The sequence below is a fragment of the Triticum aestivum genome, chromosome 3B (genome assembly GCF_018294505.1).
Source record: "Triticum aestivum cultivar Chinese Spring chromosome 3B, IWGSC CS RefSeq v2.1, whole genome shotgun sequence".
NCBI classification, from domain to species: Eukaryota; Viridiplantae; Streptophyta; class Magnoliopsida; order Poales; family Poaceae; genus Triticum; species Triticum aestivum.
This window is the reverse complement of record NC_057801.1, coordinates 843,617,050-843,639,240: the sequence shown is the minus strand read 5'-3', so window position 1 is coordinate 843,639,240 and position 22,191 is coordinate 843,617,050. Positions and strand designations below refer to the sequence as shown.

Sequence of the window (22,191 nt, the reverse complement as noted above, 5' to 3'; positions counted from 1 at the left end):
GAGAGAGTCAAGTTACAAGTCGGCATCGAATAGGGGAATGGAGAACACATGGTGGCGTTGGTGGAGGCGGCACCAATGGTGATGGCGTGGTAGAGATAGTGATGTCAGCGGTGGCATGGTGGAGAAAGCACCGCCCCGAAGGCCGATGCGGTGTGTGCTAGAGCCTTCTTTTCATTCTCTTGATCTCGTTCCTTCTTCTATCGAGGTGGTGTTGGAGTAGCAATAGACATGATGGAGGTTGATCTTGGATGTATGATGGATGATGGAGGCGACTAGGCTTGAAGATGTGTATATAAGGGCTCTATGAAAGCCTCATCGGTAGATGTATCTTTTCTCCTTTGGTTCAAGGGCTCTAAATGAGCCAAATCCTCTGCCAAAACTTCCTTTGATGGCCAAAGATGTCGAAGGAAAAAACAGGAATGAAATCCACCAAGAATCCCATCTGGTCTGAACCATTTTGGGCTTTTCTGGGCATGGAATAGTTGTACCGTGCATCATCGAATGTTCTGGTCTTCTTCGGAGAATGATTGTCATTCCGAACTCGGATTTTGATGTTCTTGGGCTCATTAGAATCGCACTTCCTCCATCCAAAAAAGCTTGTCGCAAGCTTGTCCATCAAATGGATGTATCTAGCACCAAGTTAGTTCTAGATACATACATTTGAGGGACAAGCTTTTTCGGACGGAGGGAGTATGAACGAAATCAATGCACCTGTGGTATTACATCTTGATTTTGAGCACTTTGAAAAAAAATGTCATTTTTACACTCTGAAGTACCTAAGTCTGGTGCCTGGAAGTCCTCTGTACTGAACCCAACCTTTGCTGTTTCATCATGCTTGGTCCATGGTTGATATAAAACACCTATAGACATAATGAAACTAAGGAAACTAATAAAAGTAAATAAAACACAAACTATGCAATAGTGATACTGGAAAGAGTGAAAACCGAAAACCATGCATAATGGACATGTACTTGGTTTAGTAGGAATATATATGGAGATAATATGGAACAAATGAGCTGTAAAAATGCATACAAAATAGAGCCATCAGGACTCTAAAGTAAATTGAAATTATAAGCAAATCTTTGTCATTTGCAAACAGGACCCCAAAGGACGCAATTGAAAGCAATTGAGTTCTCCGACAAGCGGCAATCTTGTCGGAGATTCCTTGGACACAATCTTTGGTCATGTTGTTGCCATCATAGTGCAAGCTGAAGAGGGCCTCCCATGTGGAGGTTGAAGAAGGGGTATTGATATTTGCCAACCTATCCACCAGTGGCCACCGATCCACATGAGCCACTCATGAAGCTCGTTGGAGACTTGTTGTTGTTTGATTTGTAGCTCAAGCATCTGAGAACACAGTAGATGGATACGATAGGAGATGATGCTTCAAAACCAACTTAGATTTACCATGGAACCCTAGATTGGAGACAACCGACAAATGAATCCATCCTCCTCTCCTAAACTATAACCACGCTGGCCCTAATAAGAGTGTTAGATTTGACCAGCTTTGGGAAGATATGGCTATCCACCAGGATTATTGAGATGAAGCTTCTACCCAATACAACTCCCACAATCGGCATCCACCACGGGGAGAAGTTGTGTGAGGGAGCCGGCAACAACCTGACACATGCCGCCCACTAGCGCGAGAACATAATTCCGAATTGTCATTAAGCCAAATGCCTTCTGTCCAAACCCTAACCTCGCACTACTATGTATAGCGTCACCCCATTATAGCGTCACCCCATTCCGCCCTGCCATCCCTAAACCGATTAGCTATATTGCTGGAGGGAAAATGTAGAGTAGCCTGAGTAGAATTAGAGACTAACAATGGGGGGAGGTGGGAACATGAGAGAGACATGGGAGGAAAAAATGATGGATTCCTCCCATGCATAGTATGCATAATTTTTTAGAATCTAAAATTTTGTAAGTATAGTGTTGTTCACTAGATTTTTTTGCTTTAATTATCTCAAAAAATGCGGGATGTCTAAATTGTGAACCTATTCCAGAGATACTAGCGGCTTTCCCTCTCGCCCCCCTACTCATTGCCAACCCTCCCGAAACAAACCCAATCTGGTAATCTTTGTGTATTCACTTAGGAATCTATGACTCTACTACATTGATTAAGCCTCCCACTATGGTAACACCCATTAGCATACATATAGGACCCTCCTAGGCCCTTTGTTGCGCTAGCTTAGAGCAACTTTTGCGGAGTCTCCATAATAGCCAGTTATATAGAGATTTTGGCCCTAAAGACCCCTCTTGCAGAGTTGTCATATGGTGCTGGATTGCCATATTTATTGACGGCACTCCATCTCAAGCCTATGAGTCTCCATATTTGGAGGTTGTAGGGCATTGGTTTTGTGGGCATTCCATCTGGTACCCACTCGTGTGGGAGAGAAGTTTCACCTCCCTGCTCAGCATCCCACGTGGCTCATCTCCTTGCACTACGAATGGTGTAGACAACAGACACTCATGGCATCAGGAAGTGTGCCAATTATTAATGGTGGTTGCTGTGTGCCAACTGCCCGCGACCATCCCTACCACATGCCACATTTTATCACTGCCCATGGCTATGAAATGATTGTTTCCCTGTCCAAAAAGTTCACATAACCGCCACCCACACCCGCCACTCCCCTCCATGTTTCTTCCCCTATTGTTGGGTCGGGCGCGCTGGCGTCGCCGCGCAGTCACTTCATCAGGCCGACATTGACCGCATCACAAATTCTGACCTACACCGTCACTTCTTTAAGCGACGACCACCACGCTAACCTGCTTTGACACGTAGACTGATGTGGGGGTTCCGGCGTCACGCCGCCAACCTGCTCTGTCACCTCGGCTAGACCGGGGGCTTCACCATCTCTTCATCAACATACCCCAGGGGCTTCATCATCACCCCACTGAGCAACTTCGTTACGGCAGCTGGACCAGGGGTTCGCCTCATCGACCATGCTGCATCGCCACCACCAAGCCGAGCTCCTTGCTCGGTCACCTCGGGACGGTCTTGGGGGCTGGGACCTCGGCTAGGCCGAGGAATACGCACCGCGATGGATCTGGAAAAGTTTGATGGACGTCTTCGTCCCGCCACAAACCCGTACCATGTCATCAACACTGAGCACATTAACTAGCTAAGTCGCTTTGATGCTCAATTTTTTTTTTAAAAAATCAATTTTTTTTCAGTTCAATGAGAAGTTATATTTGTCTTAAACAAAAAGTTTGTTTGTTAAAAACATTGATTGTTAAAACATCTTTTCCATAAGTTAAATGGGGCTCTCAAATTCATATGTGTCATTTTATAATAAATGTTTTCTTCTAAGTCATTGCAAAGTCTTTTTCTACTACTCCTTTTTCCCAATGCGACAGTGTGGTCAGTAGCCTTCTCTCTAGAGCCGCTCAAGTTTAGTTCGCTAAACTACCCTAAGAAGCCCTCGGCCTTCGGAAAGGCAGGTTGAAGCCGAAGGCTAACCCGCTTGAAGTTTGGAGATCGGAGGTATCATGTTAAAGAACAACGAAAGCACAAATTAATTTTTAAGATCAATTTTGGATTGGAACAAAAAACCTTGATTTAATTCAGACATAAAGTTTTTACATAAGTTTTTGGTTTCGAACTTATGACATCTTTAACCTTTTTTATGTTTTTTTAGGAGGCAGGACATCCTCTTGATCGAGGTCTCCTGCGTGATGGATATGTTCAGGAAAACTTTTCCAACCCGCAGGTCGCCATGTTTCCTACTAAGCTGCACCTCGGTGATGGCGACACTCAAACATAGACTGATCAAGTTCCCGAGAAGATACGATACTAGGGTTGGCCATGTGCCCAACCCAAGTCTTGGGGGCTACTGCCTTGACGATCCAATGCAAAAATATCAAAGTGCAAAACAGTTACCGAGGAGATTACAATCCTTAGGTTGGTCGGCCGCACCCAACCTGAGTCTCGGGAGCTATTATGCACCGCATTTCCATTCCTATGTAAGTTGCCGAGCAAGGACTTGATCCTTAGGCCGATTTTGCAAATCGGTCTGATTCTTAGGGTCTACTGGGATCAATGGTTTTTTGTTATCCTTCAAGTGCATTTCGGATTTTAGGCCAACACATACCTTGAGGGCTACTAGCTATACATCTCGGTAGAGAATAAAGTGTGCCAATCAAAAAAAACCCACAAAAAACCAGCCCAAGGCCGAGGTGGTGCACCACCTCGAAAGTAGTCCAGCATAAAGCTCAGGTGCAAGTGGCTGGCTCCCTAGAGGACGTTCCCGGCATTAAGCTTGGCTGAACTCCTTCAATTTTTTCAATACCGAGGTAATCTATGACACCTCAGATAAAATCTGGCATTGGAGCTCGGCTACAAAAAGACACCTCGGTTACAGTCCGGCGTTGGAGCTCGACTGCAAGAGGACACCGCCGAATGGGAAAAACTTTGAACCCGGGGTGTGGCGTAAAAATAGCAAGGCATTGTTAAGAGCCGAGAACTTAAAGGGGTCTTAGGATGCCCGACATGTGAGCTCCTCGGATACACCTCGGCGATCCTCAAGATCGGACATGGGAAGATTTGTTGAACCAGTTTTCAAGACTGACGACAGAAGACGAAGAACATTTTAGAAGAACCAATGAGCGTCCCCAACTTGAAGATCAGCCCAAGGGGGCTACTATTGGTGTCCTGGACTAGGGGGTACTCAACACATCGTCTCCTGGCCAGGTGGGTCGGGCTGAGGACCCCTATGGCGGTTCACTAATGGGCCACTTTGGGCAGCCCATGGCGTATACAAGAAAGATTCCAAAAGATTTAGCCCACAAACTATGACTCTTCTAAATCCTAGGCCTCTAGTGCATTATATAAACTGAGGCTAGGCTAGTCAATAGATGATCTCATATTCATTAGAATCATATACAACAACCTCGTGGTAGATACATCTACTTTGTACTATACCCCATATCAATACAATCAAAAACATGGCATAGGGTATTATCTCTTCGAGAGAGCTTGAACCCGGGTAAAATCTTGTGTCCATGTTAGCATCGCTCTAAGACCCCTAGCTTAGGACCCAAACCTCGAGATATGCTGGATTTAGCACTGACTCCTATGATCAGACTTTGTGTCGCTCTTCGAGGAGGAACGGATCCTTGGACGAGAAGCATGCAGAGGAGGAGTCATCCCTCATCACCGAGGAGGAGGAGTGGGATCGTTGTGACGTGCTGGAGGCCACACAGGAGGATCCCACCCTCTTCAACGAGTTCCCGGATTTGGATTTGAAATCATAGTGTTTTCTTTTGGATGTCGAGCACGGGTACATGCAGATCCTGTATGGGCAAGAGAGAACTCACACGCACAGGTCATATCGGTTACAACGTGCTCTCCCTCGCCTCACTGTTAAGGAAGCATGGGACGGGAGCTACACCGTCTACGCCTCGACCATCTTCCCCGGTGAAATCTTCAACGAGACAACCGTCGGGCAAGTGTTAAAAGCAAAGAGGGACCGGACCAAGTGGCTCCATTACGAGGAGAAATATGTGGATTTGACGGGAGCACATCAGATGGCGCACAATCGACCTGCGCGTGGTGTTATTCAATAGGTCGAATCACGCCATATTAGGCCTTCCCAACCTCAACGTCCATCGGCAGGAATGAGACGAAGATGAGGTCGGCAGACTGTCACACCGCCGGGCGTAGACGATGAGTGGACTCATAACATATGCATGTGCTTGTGCACTGTATTCATTGTCGTGTGGTGGTAAGTAACTAGTGTTTCTCCCAAGATGCCAGTTTATTAGCAGGAAAATGTCACTAGTAGACTTTTCTTCCCCAATGTAACAACTTTTAATGCATTATTATGTCAAATTAGTACTTTAATCCCTTAAATTGAGTGTGTGGATTTTTTTATGTACCAAAAAAGAACAGAAAAGAAAAGAAAAGATATTATTTGTTTGTGAGGACAAGAAGCTACCATGGGCAGTAGCAATTGAGATTTCCCTGTCTTCATATAGTTTGTGAGGACAAGAAGCTACCATGGGCAGAAATATACCAAGGACAGTTGCCAAGCCATCAAGATCTTAATTATGTTCAGGAATAAAAACACTTTTATTTATTACTCACCATGATTCTGCATCGTTTCAAGGAAGTTGTTGATCTTTGTGGCTTGGAAACCATAGGCTCCATTGCACGCGTCATTCTATGATTCATATTAGTAACTTTTCTATTTTTTGGCAGTGACGCCTTTCTAGAACACGGAAACTTTCTTACCCTAAAACGCTGCATCAAGATGCATACAACCATATTTTATTACATCGTCTATTGGCAAATCTACTGGCACAGATCGAAATACACAAGTTTGATTGGCAAGATACGAATATGAGATTTTGGCAGTGGCATGAACCAATTTTCCCCTTTTTTATGATGATTCTCTAGCGTAAGTCTGACTAAAATAAATTTGTATGATGTATGTAAACCGATTAGAATAGCACCTCATGCTGGTGAATGATGTTAGTACACTTTAAAGGTCTGTCTAGTGTCTCACCTAAAACCCAATGTACAAGTACTACGATGAAACCTTCTTGTACAAGCTGTACTCCGGGAAAATGGGTTCATGCCATTGCGGAAGTCTCATATTCATATCCTGCCAATCAAACATGTGTATTTCGGTCTGTGCCAGTAGATTTGCCAATAGACAATGTAATAAAATATGGTTGTATGCATCTTGATGCAGAGTTCCAGGGTAATGAAGCTTCGGTGTTCTAAAAAGGCGTCACTGCCAAAAATAGAAAGGGGCTTGCTTCGGTAGACCCCCCCCCCCCAACAAAACGTAGAAGGGCAGAATTGGCATACGAAAGAAACGTATGCCCACCTCGTATTGTACAGCTCTGCCGGGCATACGTATACCGCGCGCATGAAAAAAAAGTACCCATGATCTGGGCCCGCCCCCATCTTCTCGCCCGCCCATCTAGTCGCCCACCCGCTAATCACGGTATTTCCAGAGTTGGCGATCGCCGCCGCAGCGGATCGCCGCCGTCCGAACCCCGTGCGAGGCCACCCTCGCCGTCCCAACGTCGCCCGTCGCCGCCCTCGGCGTCTGGACGTCGCCCGCCGCCGCCCCCGTCGCCGCATCTCACCGTCCCAACTTCACCCGTCGCCGCATCTCACCGTCCCAACGTCGCCCGTCCCAACGTCGCCCGTCCCAACTTCGCCCGACGACGCGGACGTGAAGGGCCCGACGTCTGACGCTGCCCTCGCCGCCCGAACCCCGTCCGACACCGCCCTCGCCGTCGCAACGTCGTCCGTCGCCACATCTAACCGTCGTCGTTGTACGCCGGGGACGTGAAGGGCCCGACGTCTGACGCCGCCTCCGCAGCACTGTCGTCGAACGTCGTCGACGTCTACACCGCAGGCCAAGGTTTGTCATGCCCGTCATCTAAACCTAGCGGGATAGATACAGGTTTCGCGTGAGGAATACATGCATGCAAACCCATTTTTTTATTTTTCTTTTTTTGCAAATAAGTTGCGTTGGGCACTAAATTCGTTTACAGTACATGAACGAGTAATTACACAGTTGATGCAGACTGGTCATTCGTTTGTGCTGCCCGTAACTGCGCATGCGTGGTGTTGTGTGTTTTCTACTGGATAATAGATGTAGTAATGAGCTGGAATGAAAGTAGTAATAGCAGTACTAAAAAAATTGTTTTTCTGGAGGGTAGGCTTGAGCCTGTTTAAGCCTGTCTAGTAGACTCGCCGCTGGATAGAAGTGAGGGCTAGTTCATGCATGTACGGATTTAGGGTTTAGGGTTCATCAAAACCTCCCGCCGCAGCGCCTCCTCTACGGACTAGGGCATGATTTACAGAACTAGCGTTGCTTTGGGCATGATGCATTGTACTAAACCTAACACACGATGTTTTGCAGTTCTGTGAGTTAGGCGTGTTGACATGGACGAAGAATCTGCATTCGGGAGGGACGAGAATGGTACTGATAAGGTGACTAAGACCAATAACGATAACTTGAACGAAGATGATGACAGCAGCGACAACGATTCCGTCTCGTCATATGATATCTTACCTCCGGAGGATTTTGATAATAATGAACATGGCGCAAATAGCGAAAACGTAAGTGCCGTATATTTTTTTTATTTTCGAAATTGCAAAGTATGGCATGGCTAACTGTATATCTTTGTGTACAAATTTCCAGGAAGATGTGGATGTTGACAATGTGCAACATAGTTGGCAGGAATCATTTGCAGATAACTTGAGCCAGGTTAGTTGATAGATGTTGTACATGGATCAATAGTATGATTTAAATGATAATAATTGACATATATATTTTGAAATGAATGTTGTAGGAGGAGTCAGATGGTCCGAGCGTTGATCACGATGAGGGAGAGATCGATATTGAGGAGGCTCAAAGGCAGCAGAAGATGCTTGAGACACATTGGAAGGTCATGGCTATGACCTTTCGGTCGCAAGGGGATGCATACATATTCTACAACAATCACGCCAGAGAACACGGGTTTAGCATAAGGAAACAGAAGGTGAAACGAGGTGCTTCGGGAATGATCCGGTACCGGGAGAAGGCAGAGCAAGTTCATAACCATGGAGGGCCGCAAGCGCAGGCTTAGACCGGAGACTCGTTGTGACTGCGGTGCACATATGGTGGTGAAGCTGGACAGAGAACGTGGCGTTTGGTTCGTCGCATCATTCGTGGATGATCACAACCACGCGATGGCTCGGCCCGACGAGGTTTGTTTTTTATGGTCACACAGACGGATTGGAGATGGGCAGAGGGCCGAGATATTGGCCATGGAAGCGGCCGGGATAAGAAAGCATATTATAATGGACAACTTCATCAGCAGATACGGTTCGTACGATAAGTGCGGGCTTATCAGGAGGGACATTTACAATCTTTGTTGCAGAGAAAAAATGAGGCTCATTGCAAAGGGTGATGCAGAGACGGCAGTTGGCATTATGAGGAGTAGGAAGGAGAAGGACCCTGAGTTTTTTTTTGAGTATGTGCGTGACAAGGAAGGGCGACTGAAGAGTATGTTCTGGTGCGATGCACAGTCGCGGAGGGACTATCAGGACTACGGAGATGTGGTCGTGTTTGATAGCACGTATAAGATGAACAGATACGGTATGCCGTTCGTCCCCTTTGTAGGAGTTAACAACCACCGTTGCACCACAGTGTTTGGTTGTGCCATCATTGCTGACGAGACGGAAGGGACATACGTGTGGCTGCTGCAGACATTTATGAAGGCAAACTGTCAGGTGAAGCCAAAGTCAATAATCACAGACGGTGACGCTGCAATGATCCGGGCTATTCGGACCGTCCTTTCAGATGTTTTCCATCGTCTTTGTTCGTGGCATATCGAGAAAAATATGCAGAGGCACCTGCATTACAAGTCACTGGATGAGTTCAGATCGCTCCTGTACTATGCCACCTCTCAAGCGAACTTTGAGCAGAGATGGAAAGCTTTCTATGATAAGTGGAAGACGGATAGAACTGAAGAGTGGCTTGACAGGATGTACAGGAAGAGGAGACTGTGGGCAGCTTCATATCTTTCCGATGGTTTTTTTCTTGGTATGCGAAGTAACCAGAGGAGTGAAAGCCTCAACTCCTGCCTTCACCTTCACCTGGACTACGGTATGACAATTGTTGATTTGGTGGTGCATTATGAGAACTGTATAGTTCGCCTGCGTGAGAACGAGGCGTACGATGACTGCGAGGCATTCCAGAAGGAACCACCGTCTGTTACTGAATATAAAGTCCTTGAGGAGCATGCCGCCAAAGTATTCACACCTGCTAATTTCTACATCTTGCAAGATGATTTGCATAAGATGGGTCAGCTGGAGATATTTGAGACGCTCGTGGGAATTGGGCGTGAGACATTCATTGTGACATGGAAGGATAACCACAAGTTTAGGTATAATGTTGTTTATGAACCAGGTAACTCAGAAGAAACTATTACATGCAGTTGTCTTAGGATGGTTCGGAAAGGGCTGCCATGCAAACACATTCTGTTTGTTCTCCATCATCTGAATTTAACTGAAATACCAAAGTGTTGTGTCCTTCATCGGTTGTCCAAACATGCAAGAGATGGGTTGCCTGTGCAGAGGAAGAGTGATATGTTTGGATGGGGTTGGTCAGGGCCATTGGAGAGAGAACGGTATAGTGCAATATCCATTAAAACCGCACAAGCTGCTCATGTTGCAGCAAATGATCCCTTCTTGTTCGATGAGTTGATGAAGTGTCTAGACAACATAATAGCACAGAAAAAGATTTCAGAGGAGGAACTTATAGGAAGTAGAAGGTATGCTATGCTGAAGAAGGAGGCAAGTCAAGTGCAACAAGTTGAGCCTGGTATTGGTGATCCTCAGAAAGTTTCGACGAAGGGTGCACCTAAGAAGGGGCGGTCAAAGGGGGGCCCCGGCGTTACAAAGAATGGTAGGCCAAAAGATTTTACAGAGAAGAAAAGTGGTCCTTTGTGCAGTTTGTGTAGTCAAGCAGGTCATAATAAGGCTACATGTCATTTGAACGAGAAGTAAGATGTTATCTTCTTATTGTTGTTATGTTCCTACTTTGATTTTAGCAACTATATTTGCTCACCAATTCTTTATGTTTTGTTCAGGAACTGGGCGTAGGTACAGATGCAGGTTGGTTTGTACGGAGAATAAAAGTGGTCGCACGAACCTTTGTCGTTTTTTATTCGTACGTGTCCGCAAGAAAACTTGATAAGTTATTTGTTTGTGTTTTGATAAAAGATATATGTAATAAATTTGGAGATGACATTGCATATGTTATACTACCTGGGCATGATGATGATTTTGTTTGCTGTTTGCTATGTGGGCATATATGTTGTACTGATGATGATTTTGTTTGATGTTGTTTCTGGCCGCTACTTTCTGCCAAAATAATTGAAAAAGTGAAGTTTTTTAAAAAAAATGCCCGACCACCGCTGCTGGGCCCATGGTAGCTTACGAAAGCTACCCAAATCAAGCCTAAAGGCGACTCGGGCGGCCGATCGAGCCCACTAGCGGGCCCAGCAGCGGGGTCCAACGGGGCGCACGGGGATAATAAGAGAGGAGTTCGAAAGGGGGGGCGGCAGGCAGCTATTTAAGCCGCTCCTGGCGCCCCCCCGCTTCCGAGGTGGGACTAAAACTTGGGCGCTGCCCCGCGCGGGCGAGGGGAGGGGGCGTGGGCCGGGGGAGGGGCGAGGGGAGGGGGGCTTGGGCCGGGGGAGGAGCCCCGCGCGGGCGAGGGGAGAGGCCGTGGGCCGGGGAAGGAGCCCCGCGCGGGCGAGGGAGGGCCAGCACGTTTTTTTATATATTTTTTCTTTTTCTTTTTCTTTACTTATTTCAATTTGCTGAACTTTTTATAAAATACGTGAACTATATTTGAAAAAACTATTTTTATTTTTCTTGAACTATTTTGTATTTCCTGAACTAGTTATAAAATTTCATTAACTTATTCAAATCCGTGAACTTTCAATGAAAGAAAAAGAAAAAGAAAAAGAAAAAACGAACCAGAAAAAATATTAAAAAAACGTGCTGGCCCTCCCTCGCCCGCGCGGGGCTCCTCCCCCGGCCCACGGCCTCTCCCCTCGCCCGCGCGGGCTCCTCCCCCGGCCCAAGCCCCTCCCCTCGCCCCTCCCTCGGCCCACGCCCCTCCCCTCGCCCGCGCGGGGCAGCGCCCAAGTTTTAGTCCCACCTCGGAAGCGGGGGGGGCGCCAGGAGCGGCTTAAATAGCTGCCGCCGCCCCCCCTTTCGAACTCCTCTCTTATTATCCCCGTGCGCCCCGTTGGACCCCGCTGCTGGGCCCGCTAGTGGGCTCGATCGGCCGCCCGAGTCGCCTTTAGGCTTGATTTGGGTAGCTTCCGTAAGCTACTATGGGCCCAGCAGCGGTGGTCGGGCATTTTTTTAAAAAAACTTCACTTTATTTTGGCAGAAAATAGCGGCTGCAAACAACAGCCCGCACTGACCACATCACATTTATTTAGTTGCGACAAATGGCAAACAGTGCATAATACAAAGTGCGTACATAACATGTTCAAAAATCATCACCCACGATGCTGCAAGTAAGAGTGATATTGTAGCAGACCACATCACATTTATTTAGTTGCGAAACATGCTAAACCATGCCGCAGATAAGAGTAATATTGTAGCAAATACCAAGCACTGCAAATATATAGATGTCTTAATATGTAAATTGTATCAAGATACCGACAACGGCACATTTATTTAGTGGAGATAATAGCCAACACCCCATCCTCCTACTCATTTGGTCTCCATGATCTTGAGGATCTTCTCTTTCACTACTTCCTTCGTGTTGCACTCTGAAAAAAGTATTTCAGCTAGAATGCGTCCCCTTGAAGCATTAACCTCATCTTGATCGAACTCAAATGCCCAACCATCTCCGTCCCAGTGTTGAACGCATTTCACCACGAAAAGACCACAAGAGACTCTGCAAGAAACCACAAGTCAGTTATTGATGGATCATACAAGTACATACTAATTCAACATTTGCAACATACCCGTCTTTTTGTGACGGCATATTGTACTCCCTTATTGGCCAGGAAGATACATCATGATGATCCGTTTCAATAAGAGCATTCACCTCCTTTGTATCAATAGCTATCTCTGCCCTCTGAAATAAAATTGACAAATCCATATGAAGTACTTTTCGAAGAAATATATATTGTTTTATGTAACGTTGTAAGCTTACCAGCTTAGCAATCTTTGCAAGAACTCTTTTGCTGCATTTACCAGTAGAGTTTAATACTTGAAACTCTTTTTTCTTGTTGTGCATAAGAACTGTTATCCAATGATTTTCTTCCACATGAAAAGGAAAGTATGCCTACAACAAAGTTTATTCATGTTGGTGTACACACAGATATACTACGAATGATCATACTAAACTGAAGTACCTTATCTTTGATGAAATACTCTTCAGTAACTCTAGACACCATTTTAGTTTGGTTTGTGAAATGATCCATAAAATGACTCTTAGAGTTGACAACCTTTCCATCAGCACGAAGAATAAGCCAGTGGGACACCCAAGATGATAATATGTGACGGTCAGCACGAGGATTATGGGTCTGCATATGGTTGCAATAACAATTGATGACCTACAAAATAACATAACAGCAATACGCCTATTAGATAATTTATATGCAAATGACATGTCCAACTTAATAACTTATTGCTAATACTTACACCGCCATGCAACCATTTTTTCGAAATGATGGCTTCAAGCATATGAGGTGTACATGTTTCCCCACCAATTCCCGTCATGTGCACGACAGTTTTCCTGCGAAACTTCTCCGAGTCTGCCAGTGTCCGGATATAAATCTTTGCGGCCTCTATGTGATCCTCATTAATGTAATCAGTATTAATCATAGCAGCTCTTATACCAAACAGACCTAAAATAGTAAGAAACAATGAGTTAATAAAGTGTGCATGCAAGGACAGAAGTATGTTGCTTCAATAATCTACTTAGCACTTACTTTTCTTTGCACGTTTACGTCCACCGTTCTGCTGGTAAGGTGAAAGGCAATATTTTGACTGTTTCCTCTTGCGTTTCCCATCATTCTCCTTCCCATCATTCTCCTTCCCATCATTCTCCTTCTCATCAGTCTCCTTCCCATCACTCTTCTGAGTGCCACTTTCTATCGCATTTTTAATACGGGTGTTCAGACTATCCATACTAAACTCCTCAGATTTATCGGCGCTAGACCCGTCTGACACTTCATTCATATTCTTGGGGGTTGAAGTAAAAGGTGGAAATTCATTCGTGGCTACCGTCTCAAGAGATGGGTCGGGTGAATTACCGTTGTCATAAATAACGAAGGGGTCGCCTTCATCTCCTGTACCAGGTGTGTTGTGATGCACACCTTTATCACGCGCCAATTTCTTCCCGTTCCCGGTGGTGAAGGATGCATCCACCCTGTTGTCCATGTCTTCTTTTGCGGGAGTTGATTTTACATCTGTCCAATATTTTGATTTATATTTTGATGGACCATACTTCCCCATCCACGCTTCACTATGCTCCACAAACTCAATGTCATCACGAAACCCCCTGAAGGCAAGACCTTCCTTCTCTAGCTTCTGCACTACAATCTGCAATGACACATCGAAATTATTTATTACATGCATAAATTATCAATAATCCCATGCAAACTGAAATACACATCAGTATTTACCTCAGCACATTTTTCAGGGAGCAGTCTAATTTCTTTTTGCATATCTTTGATGCATTTCATCACTTGATCTAATGTAGTATCCCTGCTGGAAGAAGCCTCGTCTCTATTATCTTTCATTCTTTGGGCACGATCTGTTCCATCTTCTTGCTCTAATTCTTCCTCTGCCTTTCTTCCTTGCTGAGCAATTAATGTCTGTCTGTACTTCTCACTTATCACGTCATCAATCTGTTACATATTAAATCAATATAAATTTCTCAACACATAAATAGCAACATAATTGCATGCAGTTGGAACCATTAAAACTTACCGTCCCATTACCACGGCCGTATGCCGTGTCGTACGCGTCACGCTTCATAGCCTCATCTTCTGACCAATTGACCATCAACGGATACTCATGAGCTAGTGGATCAAATGCCTCTTCATCCAGTGGCTGCACTTTCTCCCAAAACATGTACTGCACAAACATGAAGTATATCAGCAAATTCTTTTCACAAACTTTAGTTTCAAATAAACAAATATAACATAAGGTTTACCTGTATGAGGGCAAGGTTTCCGATCGGCCAAGTAAATTTTTCAAGATCTGACAAGGTCTTTGTGATGCCTTCCACGCAAACGCGTAAAGTAAATGCGTTCCAATTATATGATTTGATGGCCTCCACATCGTGCACTAACTTGTAGTAAGCATTAGGAACTTCTCTGGTGGACTGCGGTGCAAGAACCGTGCCCAGAAGAACCAGAACAATTCTACGGAGGAAATCATCATCGTACGTGCCACTGGCAACGATGTTGTCAATCAGATCGTCTATCATCATTTGCCCCATTTTCGAATCTACAAAACGACTAGGCACCTTCACCTTCGCCTTTAACCCCCCTTTACCTAGGGCTTTAATGGCATCTTTGCCCTTGTTCTGTAGCCCAAAAATGTCATACACATCTTCGGTGCGCAATGAAATCGCACCGTTTTTTGATGGCATGATGAACCTTTTTCTGTCCATTGCATACGATTTAATAATAAACTTGAGCAAACATTTTCGCATCAGCACACTAGGAATCATCAACATTTTTTCAAGACTAGTGCTCGCAAACCGCGTTTTCTGCCTAGAGTTTAGTTTGCTGACCAAGAGACACCACTTCTCAACCGAACAAAAAATCTCTCCGTACTCCTCCATCGCTAGGAATAGGAGCAAAAATAATGTTAGCTACTATGTATGCGTACATGATAAACATGATGAATGGATAGTACCTCGTGCCATGAGATCGGTGCCGGCCCTTGGGGACGATGGCGCGCTGGCGTTGCTAACTACAAACAAAATTCATACATATATAAGCTATCATGCATGCATAATTATTTAACTCTAAAAATATTAGGCCTACTCTAAAAATATTTTCTAATTACTCTAGGAAGTTGGCGTCGGCGTCAGAACGCGTCTACGGCGGCGACGGGGGGCAGGTTTCGGGAGTTACCTCGAAGGTGGCGTCGAGGTCGTAGGGGGCGTCGGGCGTCGGCGTGAAGGTGGCGTCAGGGGCGTCGGCGTGAGGTCGCGTCGGCGGCAAATGGCGTCGGTGGCGTAGGGGGCGTCGGCGTCGAGGGCGTCGGCTAGAAGGTGGCGTCGGGGGCGTAGGGGGCGTCGGCGTCGGGGGCGTAGGGGGCGTCGGTGTGAAGGCGCGTCGGTGGCAGATGGCGTCGGGGCCGTCGGCGTCGGGGCGTCGGTGGCGGCGTCAGCCGCAGATGGCGTCGGGGGCGGCGGGCCGCAGGCAGCTAGGGTTAGGCGGCGACTAGTGGCGATCGTGGAGGCGGCGTGGACTCGCGATCGTGGACGCGGCGTGGCTTCGACCCCCGATCGAGGCGAGGTCCACTAGGGCTTTGACCTCCTCGGATCGGCTGGAGTCGGCTATAGCCGGGACACCTTCGAGGGCCCGCGTCTCCTGTGTCTCTACTGCCGTCCGCAATGATTAGGCCGGGCCCCAGACGACACGGCGATTCGCGTCGGCGTGCTGCACTTCAAATTTAGTCCCACCTCGGCCGTCGAAGGATGTCCCGACCAGTTTATATAGCCGTCTCCGGTAGTCCATGCATGGTCATATATTATATTATGATATGGCTCTACATAACTGCGAGGTAGTACACTGTCTCACAGTGAACTGCCGCGCAGTTAGGTAAAGTCACATCACAATATTAAATATGATTTATTTTATTTTTTTAAATACAAACAGAAAACAATTTTTTTCAAAATATGGTTCCCAAATAATTTATTTTTTGTACTCCGTCAAACCTCGCGACACTTTTTCCACAAGTTGCCATCACCATCCACAGCACCCACGCCAACTCGTGTATTTTTCCGACGCTCCACGAATTTTCTAGGGTTTTCCAGGTCCAAAATCGCAAAAACACTGCCCGGACGTGACGCAACGTCCGTTTTGTGTCCGCTTTCGTTCCAACCTTGCGTGGGGGCCTACGTTGGCCGTGCCCACACGTACGCACACTTTGGTGCAGTTGCATGCATGCGATCACGTAGCCCCAGTGCAACCAGCTACTTGTCGGTCTGCCGGGGAGGGGGTTCCCAACTCCGGTTTTTTTCTACTCCGTCAAACCTCGCGACACTTTTTCACAAGTTGCCATCACCATCCACAGCACCCACGCCAACTCGCGTATTTTTCCGACGCTCCACGCATTTTCTAGGGTTTTCCAGGTCCAAAATCGCATAAACACTGCCCGGACGTGACGCAACGTCCGTTTTGTGTCCGTTTTCGTTCCAACCTTGCGTGGGGGCCTACGTTGGCCGTGCCCACACGTACGCACACTTTGGTGCAGTTGCATGCATGCGATCACGTAGCCCCAGTGCAACCAGCTACTTGTCGGTCTGCCGGGGAGGGGGTTCCCAACTCCGGTTTTTTTCTACTCCGTCAAACCTCGCGACACTTTTTCCACAAGTTGCCATCACCATCCACAGCACCCACGCCAACTCGTGTATTTTTCCGACGCTCCACGCATTTTCTAGGGTTTTCCAGGTCCAAAATCGCAAAAACACTGCCCGGACGTGACGCAACGTCCGTTTTGTGTCCGCTTTCGTTCCAACCTTGCGTGGGGGCCTACGTTGGCCGTGCCCACACGTACGCACACTTTGGTGCAGTTGCATGCATGCGATCACGTAGCCCCAGTGCAACCAGCTACTTGTCGGTCTGCCGGGGAGGGGGTTCCCAACTCCGGTTTTTTTCTACTCCGTCAAACCTCGCGACACTTTTTCCACAAGTTGCCATCACCATCCACAGCACCCACGCCAACTCGCGTATTTTTCCGACGCTCCACGCATTTTCTAGGGTTTTCCAGGTCCAAAATCGCATAAACACTGCCCGGACGTGACGCAACGTCCGTTTTGTGTCCGTTTTCGTTCCAACCTTGCGTGGGGGCCTACGTTGGCCGTGCCCACACGTACGCACACTTTGGTGCAGTTGCATGCATGCGATCACGTAGCCCCAGTGCAACCAGCTACTTGTCGGTCTGCCGGGGAGGGGGTTCCCAACTCCGGTTTTTTTCTACTCCGTCAAACCTCGCGACACTTTTTCCACAAGTTGCCATCACCATCCAAAGCACCCACGCCAACTCCCGTATTTTTCCGATGCTCCACGCATTTTCTAGGGTTTTCCAGGTCCAAAATCGCAAAAACACTGCCCGGACGTGACGCAACGTCCGTTTTGTGTCCGCTTTCGTTCCAACCTTGCGTGGGGGCCTACGTTGGCCGTGCCCACACGTACGCACACTTTGGTGCAGTTGCATGCATGCGATCACGTAGCCCCAGTGCAACCAGCTACTTGTCGGTCTGCCGGGGAGGGGGTTCCCAACTCCGGTTTTTTTCTACTCCGTCAAACCTCGCGACACTTTTTCCACAAGTTGCCATCACCATCCACAGCACCCACGCCAACTCGCGTATTTTTCCGATGCTCCACGCATTTTCTAGGGTTTTCCAGGTCCAAAATCGCATAAACACTGCCCGGACGTGACGCAACGTCCGTTTTGTGTCCGTTTTTGTTCCAACCTTGCGTGGGGGCCTACGTTGGCCGTGCCCACACGTACGCACACTTTGGTGCAGTTGCATGCATGCGATCACGTAGCCCCAGTGCAACCAGCTACTTGTCGGTCTGCCGGGGAGGGGGTTCCCAACTACGGTTTTTTTTACTCCGTCAAACCTCGCGACACTTTTTCCACAAGTTGCCATCACCATCCACAGCACCCACGCCAACTCCCGTATTTTTCCGACGCTCCACGCATTTTCTAGGGTTTTCCAGGTCCAAAATCGCAAAAACACTGCCCGGACGTGACGCAACGTCCGTTTTGTGTCCGCTTTCGTTCCAACCTTGCGTGGGGGCCTACGTTGGCCGTGCCCACACGTACGCACACTTTGGTGCAGTTGCATGCATGCGATCACGTAGCCCCAGTGCAACCAGCTACTTGTCGGTCTGCCGGGGAGGGGATTCCCAACTCCGGTTTTTTTCTACTCCGTCAAACTTCGCGACACTTTTTCCACAAGTTGCCATCACCATCCACAGCACCCACGCCAACTCGCGTATTTTTCCGACGCTCCACGCATTTTCTAGGGTTTTCCAGGTCCAAAATCGCATAAACACTGCCCGGACGTGACGCAACGTCCGTTTTGTGTCCGTTTTCATTCCAACCTTTCGTGGGGGCCTACGTTGGCCGTGCCCACACGTACGCACGCTTTGGTGCAGTTGCATGCATGCGATCACGTAGCCCCAGTGCAACCAGCTACTTGTCGGTCTGCCGGGGAGGGGGTTCCCAACTACGTAGCCCCAGTTGCATGCATGCGTATTTTTTCGACGCTCCACGCATTTTCTGGGGTTTTTAAGGAAAAGGTACCCTACACCGATGTCCGAACGTGACGCGACGTGTCTTTCCTCTCTGTTTTTGTCCATATCGTGCGTGTAGGACGTACTCTCATACTAAGCGTTTTAGCAAGTATTTATGTACAAACGCATCATCAAATCAAAACTCTCGAATGAAATGGACAAAATTAAATTCACTCAAATTTCATTCAACATAGATAAAATATTTTACATACTCGGGCTAACTCAACGATTAAAAGTTCACCCCATAAAGTCTACTACTTAGGCTTACAACGACATAACCAAATTAAATAAAAAACACAAAAAAACTACTCGTCGTCGCTATTGACGAGGTCAATGACGGCCGGGCCGTCGCCGCCGTCATCGTCGCTGCTGGACCGGTTCGCGAGGTCGTCCCAGTCTATCGGATCGTCGTCGGAATCCTCCTCCTCCGCCGCCGCCGGCGCTTGCTGCCACTCCTGCTGCCACTCCGGCGGCACCTGCTGCCACTCCGGCGGCACCATCGCCGCCTGCTGCGCCGCCATCGCCGCCTGCTGCGCCGCCTCGGCCGCCTGCTGCGCCTCCTCGGCCGCCTGGATTGCGTCTGCAATCTCGGCGGCCTCCATCGCCTCCGCCGCCGCCGCTGCAGCCTCCGACGCCCGTAGGGCGACGTGGTACCCCGGCGTGTCATCCGGATCACCGTCCTCGCGGAGGATGACCTGCTCCGGCGGCAACTCGATACCCGGCGGCGAGGGAGGGGCGGCCGGCGCGGGCGCCCGTGCCGGGTACACACCGTGGCCGCCGCCACGTCTGCGGCGATATTGCGGTGGAGGCGGTGCGCGAAGACGGCCGCTGCGGCCCGTCAGATCGGGGGTCTCGCCGGCCGCGGCAAGGCGGAAGGCCGCCATCACCTCCCAATAGTCCTTCCCGCGCCAAAACCGCTTTCGGCCTTCGATGTTGTGCCGGCCGCCGCTGTGGTTGCGGAGCTCCTCCTCCGTCGCGCCGGGACCCAACGTCGCAAAGCCCTCCGCGTCGATCTTCCAGTTGCGCGGTAGACGGCAGCCCGGCGGCACGGGGAGGCAGTAGTGGTGGAGCTCCTCCGTCTCCGGCCCTCCGATGCTCGTCGGCCATGCGCCGGGGGCGTCGTCAGCGGCGCCGCCACCGGTGCTGCTGCTGCCGCCGAAGAAAGCCATCGGGTGCGGGAGGTGGCGTGGAGGTGGAGGGTGCGGGAGGTGCGGGAGGTGGCGGAAGAAAGCCATCGGGCCGGTGCCGTTTTATAGCGGGGGGAGGGAGGGAGGCGGGCAGGCGGCGCCGTGGTTATTAACGCCGGCGCGTTAATGCGCTTGGCAGGCGAGGCGGCGTTTGACCGTCGGGCGGGGGGCAGGCCAGGCGGCGGGCCGGTCGGGTGGCAGCATCGGCGTGGCAGCCGAGGAGCCGACAGCGACGGCAGGCGTCAGCGGTCGCGCGGCAGGCGAGGAGGCGGCACCGGTGGCGTCCGGCAGGCGGCGCGGCAGGCGAGGAGGCGGCAGCGGTGGCGTCCGGCAGGCGCGGCACGCAAGGAGGCACGCGCGTCGAACCGCCTGCGTGCATGCGCGCCTCGGGTGCCGTGATTGGCGGCCGACACGCCACACGGCGGGTGTGGGATTGCGTGGGGCCGGCGGGCGTGGGGGTGGGGCCGGCGCGGCGCCACCGACAACGCGTTGACTGCGAGCGGCCGCTTTAATTTTTTTCCCTCCCGGGCGGGCGGCCGGCCTGTATTCATATACGTATACCTCCGTCTGTTTTTTTTTGCGGGCGGGCGGGCCGGCGGGGCAATCTTATGCCCATCCTACCCTTTGTTATAAAGGGGTATTGGGCAATCTCAGCCCTCCTTGTGTTTACAGGGGGTCTACCGAAGCGGAAGTGAAATAGAAAAGCTGCTAATATGAACCATAGAATGACTCGTGCAAGGGAGCCTACGGTTTCCAAGCCACCAAGATGAACAACTTCATTGAAACGATGCAGAATCATGTAGAGTAATAAATAAAAGTGTTTTTATTCCTGAACATAATTAAGATCTTGATGGCTTGGCAACTGTCCTTGGTGTATTTCTGCCCATGGTAGCTTCTTGTCTGACAAACTATATGAAGGCAGGCACATCTCAATTGCTACTGCACAAAAGAAAAGAAATGATTCTTTTTTGTTGATCTTCTCCTCTCTTAGAGCTGGTCCTGCTTGCGTGCATGCTCGGAATCCAAAACCTTGTTGTGTACATATTCCAGACATACAACTTGGCCTCACCTTCACGCACTTGTGACAAATCCTCCTAAAACAAACACAATGCGATAAAATTTGTGTATTCACTAACTAATATCAAATGATGCATATTTGCGCGAGACATTTATGAATGTATGAATGTAGGGCTAGCTTAGGGCCGGTCCTGGCTACGTGCATGTTCGTATGCAGTAAACGAAGGGCCCTTCTTCCATTGCTCCAGGGCCGTCAGCATGAGCAAATACGTGTTCACCAAGCCAGGTGGTTTGCAGGTACCACTGTTCTTCCGTGCTATGATTGTCAAGGGCACTGTACGTACGGGAGTGGCTTCTTGCCTTGTGCATATCCATCCATGATATGAGCAGTCACCATGCACACGTACGAATACGAGACGGCAACCAAATGCAAATTTCTGTTGTTTCCCTGTCCAGTTAATAGTTGTAATAAACTATTTAATGTGCTTGTAGATTCAACATCCATCGCCATCCATGTGCACGTACTGCTTGACAACTCCTAGTTTTTTTTATGGAAGAACGATGGATTTTATTGACTCAAAATGAAGCATCAAGTGGATACAAACGTAATGAGCATACTCCCGGCCCTTGCATAGTTTGGATGCACACAGCCAACAACGAGCTCTCTCTCTCTCTCTCTCACAAAACACGCTAACACATAGCAAAGTCATATAAGACAAAAACTATGCCAATACTATCATCATATCCACACCAGCCATCTCATGACACCACAAGGATAACGAAGTTATCAAATATCAATATCTTCAGAAAGAGAGCAACGTTCCAGCACTGTTGTCCTCGGATCCAACCACCAAAGGTCAGATTATAGGTTTCATCCTAAAGAACCATCTGAGCATATCTGAGGAACGCCTTCAACAAGGTAACGATGTAAAAACATCAACATTGCCAGGTA

General features: G+C 48.5%; 1 protein-coding gene across 1 annotated transcript; it reads left to right on the top strand.

Moving 5' to 3' along the window:
• Window positions 1-9,306: 9,306 nt before the first annotated feature.
• Window positions 9,307-10,640, top strand: LOC123067037 (protein FAR1-RELATED SEQUENCE 12-like). Its single transcript, XM_044489996.1, has 2 exons — window positions 9,307-10,515; window positions 10,603-10,640. Exons 1-2 carry the CDS (start codon window positions 9,353-9,355, stop codon window positions 10,613-10,615), a joined length of 1,176 nt encoding a protein of 391 aa, XP_044345931.1. The 5' UTR covers window positions 9,307-9,352; the 3' UTR covers window positions 10,616-10,640.
• The last annotated feature ends 11,551 nt before the right edge of the window (window positions 10,641-22,191 follow it).

Bases quoted from the DNA above. Each gene is read 5' to 3' on its own strand.
- LOC123067037 (XM_044489996.1), top strand. From the start codon at position 9,353: ATGCAGAGGCACCTGCATTACAAGTCACTGGATGAGTTCAGATCGCTC.